General features: G+C 36.0%; 1 protein-coding gene across 1 annotated transcript in view; it reads left to right on the forward strand.

Moving 5' to 3' along the window:
- Window positions 1-13,569, forward strand: part of Vmp1 (vacuole membrane protein 1) — a 110,970-nt gene that overhangs the window by 95,456 nt on the left and 1,945 nt on the right. Inside the window, 1 exon segment of the mRNA XM_047545289.1 lies at window positions 13,017-13,119. Within this exon segment, the coding sequence (XP_047401245.1) occupies window positions 13,017-13,119 (103 nt within the window).

A 13,569-nucleotide genomic window follows, 5' to 3' on the forward strand; every position in this document is an offset into this window, starting at 1 on the left:
TCAATTTAATTAATTCAGCTGTCTCTCCCTCTGGATATGGTCCATGTTCTCCCTCAAATGTGTCTCTGCTTTCCTATATAAAACTTTATCTGTTTATCTGAGTGGAAAATAATAATAAAAATAATAAACACATATATAAGTACATAAATAAATATATTCACCAAACCTAGAATGAATGTTAACTTTTAAAGAGAAGCCACCACCACCACCTCTCTCTTTTTTTTTTTTTGAGACATTGTGTCAGTATGTTGCTTAGACTGACCCTGAACTCCTGGACTCAAGTGATCCTCCTACCTCTACCTCCCACCATGTCCAGCACCAAGAATGATTTTTTTAATAGACCTAAATTTATTATTTTATAACACAATGAATAGATCAGCAATTAATTTCAGAAAACAGAATATTTGAATTGTTTCAATAGATCCATTGTTGGACTTGCCTAGTATGCATGAGGCCCTGGTTCAATGCCCAACACTACAAGAAAAAAAGAGACAGAGACGGAGAGAGAGAGAGAGAGAAAGAAAAGATCCATGGTTGAGCCGAGCTAAGAGTACTGCCTCTAACTTGCTGTAAAAACTTCTTTGTTTGTTCTCTCCTTCACATTGTTAAAACTCCAAATAGCATAGCATAATCATCAAACTAAACTAGTAAAATTTGAAATGCAGTCTTTTGAAGAAATTTTAAAAATATGTGACCACAATTAGGAGAGTGATAAACAGTAGAGAAAAAAAATTAAAAAGATAAGCAAGAAAAAGGTTAGCATGAGTTCATATTTAAACTAAACGTGAGATATTAAGGCAAGAAATAATGAAAATTGAGTTCCAATAGTAAGGACAGCTAGAGAGTGGTATAGTTCTAGATTTGAATTTGAACTCTGCCACAGACCAGTTATTTAACTTCTTTCTGTATATGCTTCTGTAGTTGCTATTCTTTCAATCATGTTTCTTTGAGTACCATTTCTTCTCCAGTTCAGAAGGCCACTGATAACATTTCTAGTTCCAGGCACAATTTTAAATTTTCTGAAACAAAATATTTTATAGTTTAGTTGGAACACACTCATATCAGTGAGTTAACAGTCCATGGCATGTGGATTTTTAAAATGCCTTTTGTCTCAGATTTGATATCGCCTGTGTTCTCAATGTCTTGTTTTCCAAAGTTTCTATTTATTGTCACCTAGAAAATTGAGAGAAAGCCTATCTCTCCATGTTAGTTTACTTTCTGATCACTAAAATGCCCTTAACCAGGACATTCTTTCAGCAGAGATTATGTAAATAATTCTTGAGGAAACTATTTTTTGAACATAGTGGGCCCTTTGTGATTGTTATAATAATTATTAATAGTAGTAGTATTACTGTTTACTTCTAATCAAAAGTTGGCTCAGAGAGGTTGTAAATAACTGCTGTATAATTTTTTTTATTTTGTTACTAGGGCTTGAACTCTGGGTTTCTTTACCACTGAGCTATAGCCCCAGTCCTTATTTTTTTATTTTGAGACAGGGTCTTACCAAGTTGCTGCAACTGGCCTCAAAGTTGCAATCCTCCTGTCTTAGCCTCCCAGGTTGTGCACCACCACACCCAGGATCCTATGAGCATTTCTTAGTGCAGTATGGATGAGGGCATAGGAAAGAACCTAAGAGAATAATGAAAGCAACAACTCAGAAGAGGAAAAGATGAATAACAAGAGACATTGGAACAAAACATAAGATATACCCTATTTCTTAGTTTTGTCTAGGGCCAAATTTGGGCAGACTAACCCCTCAGGTGTACCTGCAGCCTTCTAGGCCAGCCTGTTCTCCTCCACCCCATTCCACCCCTGACCCCAAGTAACATGAAAGGGTTACTGTTGACAGTTATATTTCTGGCAATTAGGTATAGAATTTTACAGAGATTTGAATACTATGTTGATGAATATCCCAAAGGGCCTCTATTCTCAACGTATGTATGGAGTGGCCTACCTAAATATGATACCCTAAGCATGCCTTTAGTTTGTGGTACTTTTAGCATAATATCATTGTTTCACAGTCCTAAGGTTCCAGAGTTTGAATATAGGCCTTTTCCCCAATTAGAAATAATTAATAGATATATTTTGGGGGACAGTTCTAAAAAGTAGTTGCTAGAATCATTAGATTTAAGGGAAGGTGTCCTTATTGTCTTTATATATCAAAGGGTTTGTCTAGTTATACATGTAAATCTGAAGAGATGTAATGAATCAGTTATATATTCTGAAAGAGGTTATAGCCTTCTGGTTTATAGTATATTTAGCAGGTAGAGGAAAGGTTCTGTAAAAAAAAGATTAGTCGTATAATGTTTTTTTTACTCTTTGAAATAAGTCAGGGGATAAAACCAGAGAACCAGGAAATTTTAGAACTTGAAAGACTTTATTACATTTGTGGTAATCTTTTTATTTAAATTATGATTTAAATCTAATTTTTATTTAATCTTAGACTTTCTCTATTAAGAGAGAGAGACTTGCAGATAGTTCTTAAAGAATATACCCAAATCTAACTTTAAAAATTATAATTAAAATGACATGTTCCAGTATTCTCACCAAATACAAAATGAGAATTCCCAGAAAATAACATTAAGCATGTGATTCGCAACAAACCATATGCAGAACATTGGCTCATTGTCAGGTTGCCAGGATCTTATTGGAAGACAAAGTCCCCAGTTTTACCACACAAGAAAAGTTTCCATAACTCAATCATTGAACTGGAGGGATGGGGGATGGGGTTGACTGGAACAGAAACTTTTACCAGATACAGAATGTTCCATGCTCTTCTTTGCTGTCTCCTATTTCTGAGTTAACTTGATGTTTGACCTCAGAGTCGTGCTTGCCTGTGGCAAGAGAGATCATTTCAACCAGTGAGTAATTAAGTGCTTGAATCTGAATGTTGTTTCGTGTTCCTTACTCTATGGAGAGTGGTCAGAATAAGCTTTGTGAGCCTGGACTTTTTCTTCTACAGAAAGAAAATATACCCCAGCACCGCAAAAAAAAAAGAAAAGAAAGAAAATACATTCTTTCATTTTAAAATATAAAGTGCTTCATGTACCTGATTATCTTACATTGATCATTGTAAAATAATCAGAAAAGTTATGGAAGTGGAGAACCACAAACATTTGTATTATCTAAAAAAAGGATACAAAGGACCTTAAGATCCCAACTTAAGACTTAGTTATATACTCAAATTTTAACAAAACCTTCTTCTGCAGTTTAAGAAAATTCCTTGCCTTTCCTCTTTCTCCTTTGATTCGTAAGCCTTCTGTGTTTTTGTCATAGATATTGAAAGGCAGCATAGTTAGACTGTTAAATGAGAGAAAAATAGACATTGAATTAGGAAGTTACTATTGACCATAATTAGAGCATTTCAGAATTTCAGAATCAAAACTGAAACAGATTTATATTGTATTACATGAAACTGTAGGGTAAAAGAAAAGGCAGGCCAAGATTATTCCTGTCACATTTTAATTGCTCTATAAATATTTGTTGCATCCATTCATTCATTAACAGGGGAAACCACTGTACATTTTAGCCTGAGGGAAAAGATGCTATAGCAAAAAGACAGAGATATAAAGTAAAAATGGAAAGAAAAGAAGGAAGGAAGGCTGTGGAAAGCAAATTAACATTTAGTAAGCACCCCCTATGCCCAATGCTTTTCTTAAATTTTTAAATTTACTATGTGTAACAAAATCTGTGAGGTACTACTACTACTACTACTATTGTATAGTAGGGGGAACCAAGACACAGAGAACTTAATTTCATATAAATGGTAGATAGATATAAATGAAGATAATAAACCTTGTGGGTTCTTTTATTACGGGGGGATGGTACTGGGAACTGATCACAGGGGCACTCGACCACTAAGCTACATCTCCAACCCTATTTTGTATTTTATTTAGAGATAGGGTCTCACTGAATTGCTTAAGGCTGTCTTTGAACTCTCGATCCTTTTGCCTCAGCCTCCTGACCCAATGGGATGACCCTTGTGCGTCACTGCATCCAGCACGAGTTCATTCTTGAAAACTGAAAGCGAAAATTCTAAAATGTTCTGAGATAGAGAAGGGGGACATTGAGGCAGTGCTATAGAAGGCAGTGGGCTATCTGTCCCCCTTGGAGGTTAGAGTTTGAGCTAAAGTGCCAGTCTCAAACAGCAGCTATTTTAATTTGATAGCATTAATTCTTTCCACACCCTTGTTCATGTGCATCCACCTGGGCGTGCTGCTATTACTGTTAGTGAGGAACCTACTGGCTTCTGTGCCCTAGGTTTAAATGCATTTTCTTTCTCTCTTCCCGCACCCTTCTAGATTGATTTTCCTTCAGAGCAAAGAACACAACTTTTCCCCCTAGTTTTCTACTTGCATGTAGTGATTTTCTGCCTTACTTAGCTTTAGAATAAGTAATCTTAGGTGAGATTCCAGTCATTATTGTCACTTTTCAGGGTACACTCATCATCATTCCATTTTCAGTGATCTCAAGGCCAGTAAGCACTTATTGCTGTCTCACCTTAAATTTAAAATTCTGAAAACTCTGCTGTTTGTTCGTGTTTTGGGGTTTGGGGGTTTTGTTTGTGGAGTTTTTTGGTTGTTGTTTAGGTGTTTTGTTTTGCTTTGAGACGGGGCTTGCTAAATTGTGCAGGCTGCCCTCAAATGTGTGATCCTCCTGCCTCAACCTTATGTGTGTGTGCCACCACACTCAGCTTAAACTGCTGACCTTTTGGTCTGTGGGTCCCTGCTGCTGATTTTTCATTGTTAGAACTTAGAGGATCTTCAAGCCAGCCAGAGAATCTGTTACACAAAGCTGCCATCAGACTTGTTTTTGTAAGTGAAATCAGTTGACTTTGAACAAGGTTTTGTCTTGTCAGCCTATCAGTTTTACTTGGGTCTTACACTCCTTTAGCTCTGGCCTCATTCATTAACATCAGTGTCTGCTTGAATCCTGCATGGGTCTGTGTTCTGAAACAAGGTTCTGTTTTCTGGAGCTGCTCTTTAATGATAGCTTATTTCAAAGAGTAGCTACTAAATTATAAAGAGGTCTTAAGTCCTTTCGGGTTATAGAAAACAATTTGAAATGTTCAAAAGCAAGGGATCTTGGAAATTCTTTTGTGATCAAAATTTGTTGTCAGGCAATAACAATCATACACCTGAAGTTTCTGGATAAAGCAGTGGTCTTCTTTCTACTAACCTTGAGGAAACGAATGGTATCATATGTTTATAATACCACTCTGCATATAATGGACTAAATTGAGTACAAAAGAGGTTTTAATCATTTGAAAGGGGCACAGATGCAAATGAAATTCAATATGTTTTAATCTCAGATCCTGAGGTTAAATCACAAAGAATTTTAAAAGGTGCCAGAGACTACCAACATGTATAAGAAAGTCCTAGATTTTCCACTATATACATAATTTTGATCCTGAATTTATTTTATGTTGCAGTGCTCTTCCAAGTTTCAGGGTTATAAAGGAACTTGATTTGAGTAGGCTACCACATTTCAAATCCAAAAACAAGTAGAATACATCAATCACCAATTTTTTCTAACAGTATCAGCTTCAAAGATTCATATTTTGTTTTAAATTAAATGGTAAGATAATGACACTTTCATTCCAGTCACACAGTATTACTAGATCTTATTTTTACTACGTAAAAGTATAGATTGATTTTCAGTTAGCACCAGTTCATGTTCTTATTCCTGGATTGATTAGGTAACAGTTGTGTCTTCCCCTCCCCACATAAATTCTGAGGGCAAGATGACTAGGCTATAAATATTAATGAGAGTTGGCATGAGATGGTCTTTGGCTTTTTCAGAAAAATTGCACAATAAACTGCCCCCCTCCCTTTCCTGAACTGCCCACCTTAGGAGGAAGACATTTTCTTGTAGAGGATAATCTATCATTGTTGAATCAGTCCAGGAGTCTGAGGCCATTCTGAGTCACTGTGAGCCAGAGCTCTAGGATTGGTTGGTCCCCAGGGAAACTGGTGGTTAAATACTGTGAGAATCTTTATCAGACAGGAAATGACAACTCATTAAAATACTAACCGTTAAGCCTGTTTAGATCACTGCCTGGAGTGTGGGGAGGAAAATTTAACTCTGCAATGTTTGACGAAAATACACATTTCTAAAAAAGAGAATTTTATGCCAGACTGTTACCAGCAAAGAGAATTGCTACTTCATCTTGTTGCTGAACTTCTGCCACACTGTGATCACCTCTTTTACACAGAAGGCATATCAGTATACAATGGGAATAGGATGGTAAAGGGCTTTTATTTCATTCCCGAAAATACATTCTACTATTACCTTAAATGTAAAATTCATTCTCTTCAGGTAAAGTCTTTGGGTTTCAGTTAGAAGAAAACTATTTCTATTTAGGATTCTATTTCTGTGCTTCTCAGACAAATCTCAAATGACAGAATTCTCTGCAGCCAGAGGATAAATTTGATTTATTGATTTACACACAGGGTCCCTCATCTATCAAGGAAATTCTTAAGGCCCATTCCTAGTTTTAACTAAACTAACCTTCATAGACATAGACTTGAAAATGTTCATATAAAGATATATGTTCATTAGAACATAATTAAAAGTTTTAACTGTGGACACAGGATTCCAGTCCCTTGAGTGAGGTTTGACTATCCAGATTGTAAAGGCTCATTAGAAGAATGATAGAAAAGTACACACCCATTTCTGTAGAAATAGCTTTTTTCCCCTCTGGGTATATTACCTAATAGTCTTAAATTGAGTTGGTATGCAAACTAGGCCTTAAAATGTTTTTTACCTTTTGGGAATAGGGTATAATGTTTATACCTGTTGTTGTAGTTTAGCTTCATGATCTAAACCAGTGATCACTAATGTCAGATGATAATAAAATAATAGATGTTCTCTTTATTTTCATTTGTAATTTTCTTTTTTGTGTATTTTTGTAATATAGATAACTTTATTGTGATAACAATACATTATAATGTTATATGACTGTACATACATTGAGGATGTCTTATGGGCCCTCCCTCAGTCCACATGTCTGAAGATCACATGTAATGGGTAGTACAAAGATAAAAATTCTTTCCACAGTACAAAAGGTGCTTACTGTGAGTCATTCTCTTTATTTGTTCACTCTTTTCATATTGTAGTTCATTGTATTTTCTGTACTCTATTAATCAGATTTGTAGGTTATCATTCCTAGTTTTAACTCAACTAACCACAAAACAGACATAGGCTTGAAAGTGTTCATATAAAGATGTAGTAGAATGAAGGTAGTACTAATAATGCATTCATAAGAAGCAGCAATGAGGTGGAAACTTTGACATTTCATTCATTCCTTGTATCAGCTCTTTAATAGTCACATTCAAAAGATTTTTTTTTTAAAAAAGGCCAGGCTCAGTGACCCCTGTAATCCCAGAGGAGTGAGTGGGAGGCTGAGGCACATCACAAGTTCAGAGTCAGCCTCAACAATTTGTGGAGACCCACTCTAAATAAAATACAAAAAAAGACTGGGGATATACCTCAGTGGTTGAGCACCTGTGTGTTTAATCCTCAGTACCCCCCCAAAATTAAGTACATCCCCCCAATTTCATGAAGATAAATTAACACAAAATACATCTTTTTTTTTTTTTTTTTTTTTTTCCCCAGTGCTGAGGATTGAACCCAAGTCCTTGTGCTTGACAGGCAAGCACTCTGTGAACTAAGCTATATCCCCAACCCCACAAAACACATCTGACAAGAAAAATTCAAACAGAATCATGACCACGTTAAAGAAAATTTCAGATCTTCTCATAACAAGACTAGTTTGATGACTCTCTCCTGATGGAAAAGAGATTCAAAGGAAATCAACTGCCATTTTTTTATATGTGGTGAACTAACATGTTTGAGGCACAATTTGAAAGGAGTCCCTTGAAAAACAGAAGTAATGATGACCAATAAATTCTATGCATGCTTGGAATGGACGTGTGTTCCATATTAACCAATAAATAAAAATAGATAAATTGTTGGAAAAAGTTATCATTCCACCCATTTTCTGTACAACCTCTGCCAATTGTGATATTTCCTTGGGAAGATTTTTGGCATTTGTGAGTACAGAGAATAATGCAAATCTCCATAAGGAGGAAATTATAAGGAGAATTCAGAATACAGATTTCTTATAGTATCAATGATTTCCAGAAGCAGAATAACATATATATTTAAAATTATTTGATCCGGGGTTGTGGCTCAGTGGTAGAGCATTTGCCTAGCACGTGTGAGGCACTGGGTTCAATCCTCAGCACCACATAAAAATAAAGTTATTTTTTAAAAAAATTATAGAAAAATAATAGATTTTGTTTGCAAATTATTTAGTGCTCTTGACAGAATTTTCCCAAATTTTATTTTTTTATTTTTTTATTTTTTTATTTTTTATTTTTTGTGGTGCTGGGGATTGAACCCAGGGCCTTGTGCTTATGAGGCGAGCACACTACCAACTAAGCTATATCCCCAGCCCCCCAAATTTTATTTTGAATGCATTTTTTTAAATAGTATTTAAGTTTGCAGAATAGTTTGTCTCGAGTCTATTCTAACAGACACTTAAATATGTGAACATGGAAAACAGTTGTGGCCCATGAAACTGATTTTGAGCTGTAAATGGATTTGGAATTTTGAAATCTTTTTTCCTTTCATCTCTCTCTCTCTCTTTCTACCATTTCTAAGGGTTTTTTTTCTTTTTTACTTTTTTTTTTTTCTTAATCAGTAACCAAAGTACAAGAACTGCCACTAGAATAATTTGTTGGAAATTTGGTTTTTAATATTATATTTGCTTCTGGTTTGTGCCAATAATAAAAATACTAAGATGTGAGCTACTACCCACAAAGATTTTTTACCCACCAAGTTGAAGGTCTACAACAAGGAAAATTAGATGAGATTGATTTTTTTTCCCTTTTTCATTTTTATTTATTTTAAAACAGTCTCACCTAGAGTAAGTAGCTATTTACAAGACTCTTTTATGTATATTTTAGTTCAGTTGCAGACTGCAAAATAGTTCTTCCTGAGTTTGTTCTCCACCTTCATGTTTCCTATATCACAAAGCTATAATTCTTTGAACTTAATCAGAGCCTAATTGCAGGTAGAGGACTTTACTCAGTCACTAAGGGAGAGATGAGAGTTCTTAGCCAAATGCACAGAGCTGGTATGATTTGAATGGCTTTTGGAGCATGACATTTAGGTTATTTCCTAAAGCAACTGTAAAAAACCAATGAACTATGATGCAGGTGTGTCCCAACCCTGCCCCAATGTATGTACTTTAAGTTAGTCTTCAGTGTCAGAATGGGCTCTTGCTTCTGGACTGCTGCTTGAAAATGGTTTGAGGGATGAGCTCACAAACTGGTTTTAATCACCTTATATGCATATTAAGAGTGAGAGCTGTAATTTTTATCAGCTCTATTATTTAAAATAGCTTTAATGATTATTAAAAAAACCTCTAGTATAAAATCTTTGTATATAAACTGAGACCTCAGTAACCTACACCATTGTCTTTAGAGATGGAGAAATTAGAACTAAAGTTTTGATTAACATCTAATAAAAGATTGGGAGACTGACAATAATTGGCTTTATAGCACTTAAGACCTAAATTCCAAATGTGTTAACTTTCAGATTAATTCAGATCATTTGTTTGTTCATGATAGTCTTAGTTAATATGTTGCTATTAAGACTGGGGTTTTTTGCCAGTCGGGGTGGAGCATGCCTATAATCCCAGCAGCTCAAGAGACTGAGCAGTAGGAGCTCGATTTCAAAACCAGCCTCTGCAATTTAGCAAGGTCTTAAGCAACTCAGCGAGACCCTGTCTCTAAATAAAGTACAAAAAAGTGCAGGGAGTGTGGCTCAGTGGTGAAGTGCTCCTGGGTTCAATCCCAGTACCACACATACAACACAAAAAACTGGGTTTTTTTTTTGTTTGTTTGTTTGTTTGTTTTTGGTTTTGGTATCAAGGATTAAACTCAGAGGTAATTAAACATGGAACCATATCTCCAGTCCTTTTCATTTTTCATTTTGAGGCAAGGTCTCCCTAAATTTTCTGAAGCTGATCTCAAATTTGAGATGCTCCTGCCTCAGCCTCCTGAGTCGCTGGGATTACAGACATGCACCACCACACCCAGCTGTTTTTTATTTTTGAAACAGGGTCTCTTTATGTTGCCCAGGCTGGCCTCAAACTTGTGATCCTCCCATCTCAGCTGGGATTACAGTAATATGTCACTACTCCCAACTAAAATTTATTTATTTTCAACTGGTTTCCTGGTCTCTTATGGAAATCTGCATAGTTCCCCTACACTACCAAAACATCTCAAAGCATATAATACATAGCACTTTGGTAAATGTATCTCAGTATTAGCCCCAAAATAATTATTTGAAACTTGCAAATCATGCACTCTTGTCAGCTCAAGTGTATCTCTCACACATACAATGGACTTAAAATGGCAAATCATTTGTCTCTCAAAATTTTTTCAAGGGAATCCAGTCCTTTCTTCACTGACCTCAACAACAACAACAAAAAAATTAGAATCCTGGGCTGGGGTTGTGGCTCAGTGGTAGAGCACTCCCCTAGCATGGGTGAGGCCCTGGGTTTGATCCTCAGCACCACATAAAAATAAAATCAAGGTATTGTGTCCACCTTCAACTAAAACAAAAAAAAAAATTTTTTTTTTTTAAATTAGATTCTTGCCAGGCATGCTGGCACGTACCTGTAATCCCAGCAGCTTGGGAGGCTGAGGCAGGAGGGTCAAGAGTTTAAAGCCAGTCTCAGCAAAAGGGAGGTACTAAGCAACTCAGTGAGACTCTGTCTCTAAATAAAAAACACAAAATAGGACTGGGGATGTGGCTCAGTGGTCGAGTGCCCCTGAGTTCAATCCCTAGTATCTACCCTCAAAAATTAAAATCTTTCTAACATTGAGATCTTAATTTTTACTTTGTCTTAATGGCTTAAATATGACTATCCTTGGTAGTTTATTTTTAAATATATTTTTAGTTGTAGATGGACACGATACCTTTATTTTTTTTATTTACTTAATTTTGTGTGATGCTGATGAGGATTGAACCCAGTGCCTCATACAAGCTAGGCGAGTGCTCTGCCACATAGCTACAACCTCAGTCCTTCTTGGTAGTTTAAAATGTGTTAAGGTGAATGAATTGACTTATGAAAAGAATAGTTCTTATACATCTGCTGTTTTTAAAACCAATCTTGTTATGCATGTATTTTGCTGAGATTTTGTTTGTTTTAGTCATCTGGTTTATTTCTTGTATAAATGTTTGAACTATTTGCAACCCAACTATAAGGAAATGTTACTTGTAAAAGTTAAATCTTTCTTGTAAAAGAGATTTGTCCTGTCCTTGCCTTTCGTAGTTAGAAACATTGCTGATAAACAACACAGCTCTTCTGGCCTACCTTGAGATCATAATGCCATTTAGAGGTCACTTAGAGACCAAGATAGAGATGGAGACTTCACCACCCTGTCCATCTTTGATAATTTATTATTGATCTTCTGACTTAATCAGTGCTTCCTTCACCTTTACTATAAACGTCTGTGTAGTCCTTTCCCACACATCCTTCAGTACTCATTAAAGGACCTTTTGGACCACTCATCCTTTACTGTTCTCTCCTTCCAGTTCTTTAGCATATAACTTCTGTACCACATATTTAGTATTGTAAATCTTTTGTTTGTGGATCAGTTCATTTGTGTTTGGTATGTGTGTGTGGTGTGAGAGAGGAGGGTGAGAGGATTTTGAATTTTCATAGTAATTTTAAGTTTCTTATGGGTATAGATTATTTCTTACACTTTGTTTTTTATTTTTCCATTACATGGACTCAAAACAGGAACTCCTTTGAGGGTTCAGTGGTGGAAATAATAGGGTCAAAGAAAAATATAACCAGAAGTTAAGAATTTGTTAGCGTCTAGTAAATACAATTGCAGAAGGAAAAAAAAAGTTTGTTTTTTCTTCTGTTCCTTCTTTTTATTTAAAAAAAAAAAAAGCAGCAACTGTATTTTTCTAGAAAAGAGATGAAGTTAATGTGAATCAATATACTTTTGGGGAGACTATTATGCACTATTACAAGTGTATATCAGAATACCCTTTCTAGACCTAGAAAAGAGATTGGGCTTATTTGTTTTTTAGCTATAGTGTGACAGATGAGAAAAATAAAGGGTATAGAAGATAATGATGTTTGATTTTCTAAGTTGCCCCAAGTTACCATTTTAAAAATGCTTGTGAGCATGTCTAAAACGGGAGCTTGGTAGCTGCAGTTGCCAAACCGGTTTAACAGCACTGCCTCCGCATATTCTGGGTGAGAGGGAGCTCTGAGTACAGAGCCTTATCAGAGATTGCTATCCCAGTCATCTCAGAACAAGTTGTTTAGTAATGTACAGGAGTTTCTGTGCAATCCGTTCACCATAAACCACGAAATGATTCAAGGTTCATAGTTCCTTCTTTGTTCCTTTGTTAATCACTGACTTCTGACTAGGGGGAGGTGCCTCCCAAATTTGCTAATGCATTCTTTTTGGATAAGGATGACGCACGGATTGTCCTAATAAGGACTTAGATTGAGAAAGTACCGCCCCCCTCTGAGAAGATGGGACAAGTCAGAGAGAGGGCGGGCAGTTTCTTTTTTAACTGGGATGACACAAGCATAAGTCATTTCCTTATTAATCGGTTCAAACCAGTTCTTACAGGAACTGGTGGTGATAAATGTAGGACTTCTGAGAAGTCATTCATTTTATTCTTTGTACCACACCAGTGTTCATTATCAGCTGAGCTGGTCTCACTATGAGCACTAACTCTAAGTTTCTCCAAGTCATGTTAATAAGAAATCTTTCTACCATAAGGATTTGTTTGAAGGAAGAATTTTTACCACTAAAAAGAGTTCACAGGATTTCGGCAATTGATTGTTGTATTTTGTTCCTCCTTTTATCCCTGTTTTTTGAGTCCAGGCGGTAAGTGGAATTTCTTTAACGTCTCTCCTGCTTTTCTGTCCAAATGTATCTTTGCCTTGGGCTTCTGTACCCTGCTTCCAGTGCTGTCCCCGGCATAGGTCCGTCTCTGCAGAAGCCATTCCAGGAATACCTGGAAGCTCAGCGACAGAAGCTTCACCACAAAAGCGAAATGGGCACACCACAGGTGAGACTTTATTTGGGGTTTTTCTCCCTTGAGCAGTTACAGGCTGAAATTAGATTCACAGCTCTCACTCACATTTTTAGGCAGTGAGGTTTGCTTGCCAGTTTGCTGAACAGAAGTTGAAGTATCGTGAACTTTCTCCTGAGAAATCTTCTTTGTTTTAAATCAGACAAAAAAGTGCAACTATTTCTTGGGCATCTTCCAAAAACAAGGGTAGGGTTAATGGAAAGTAATGGTTCGGTTATGTAGAATGAGTTGTTGCCTTGATCTTAGATGTATTAGATATACCTCCCTACTGGATTAAAAAGTTAAAATTTAAAGCATAACAAAGTATTAGACTTAAGTGAGGTAACGTGAGTGTCTACCTGCTGTTTTTCATTTCAGTCATGAGAACATGATTTTTTTAAATAGACAAAGGTTTTTAACATAGCTGAACTTGAAGACAATAACTTA

The sequence above is a fragment of the Sciurus carolinensis genome, chromosome 3, assembly GCF_902686445.1.
Source record: "Sciurus carolinensis chromosome 3, mSciCar1.2, whole genome shotgun sequence".
Lineage (NCBI taxonomy): Eukaryota > Metazoa > Chordata > Mammalia > Rodentia > Sciuridae > Sciurus > Sciurus carolinensis.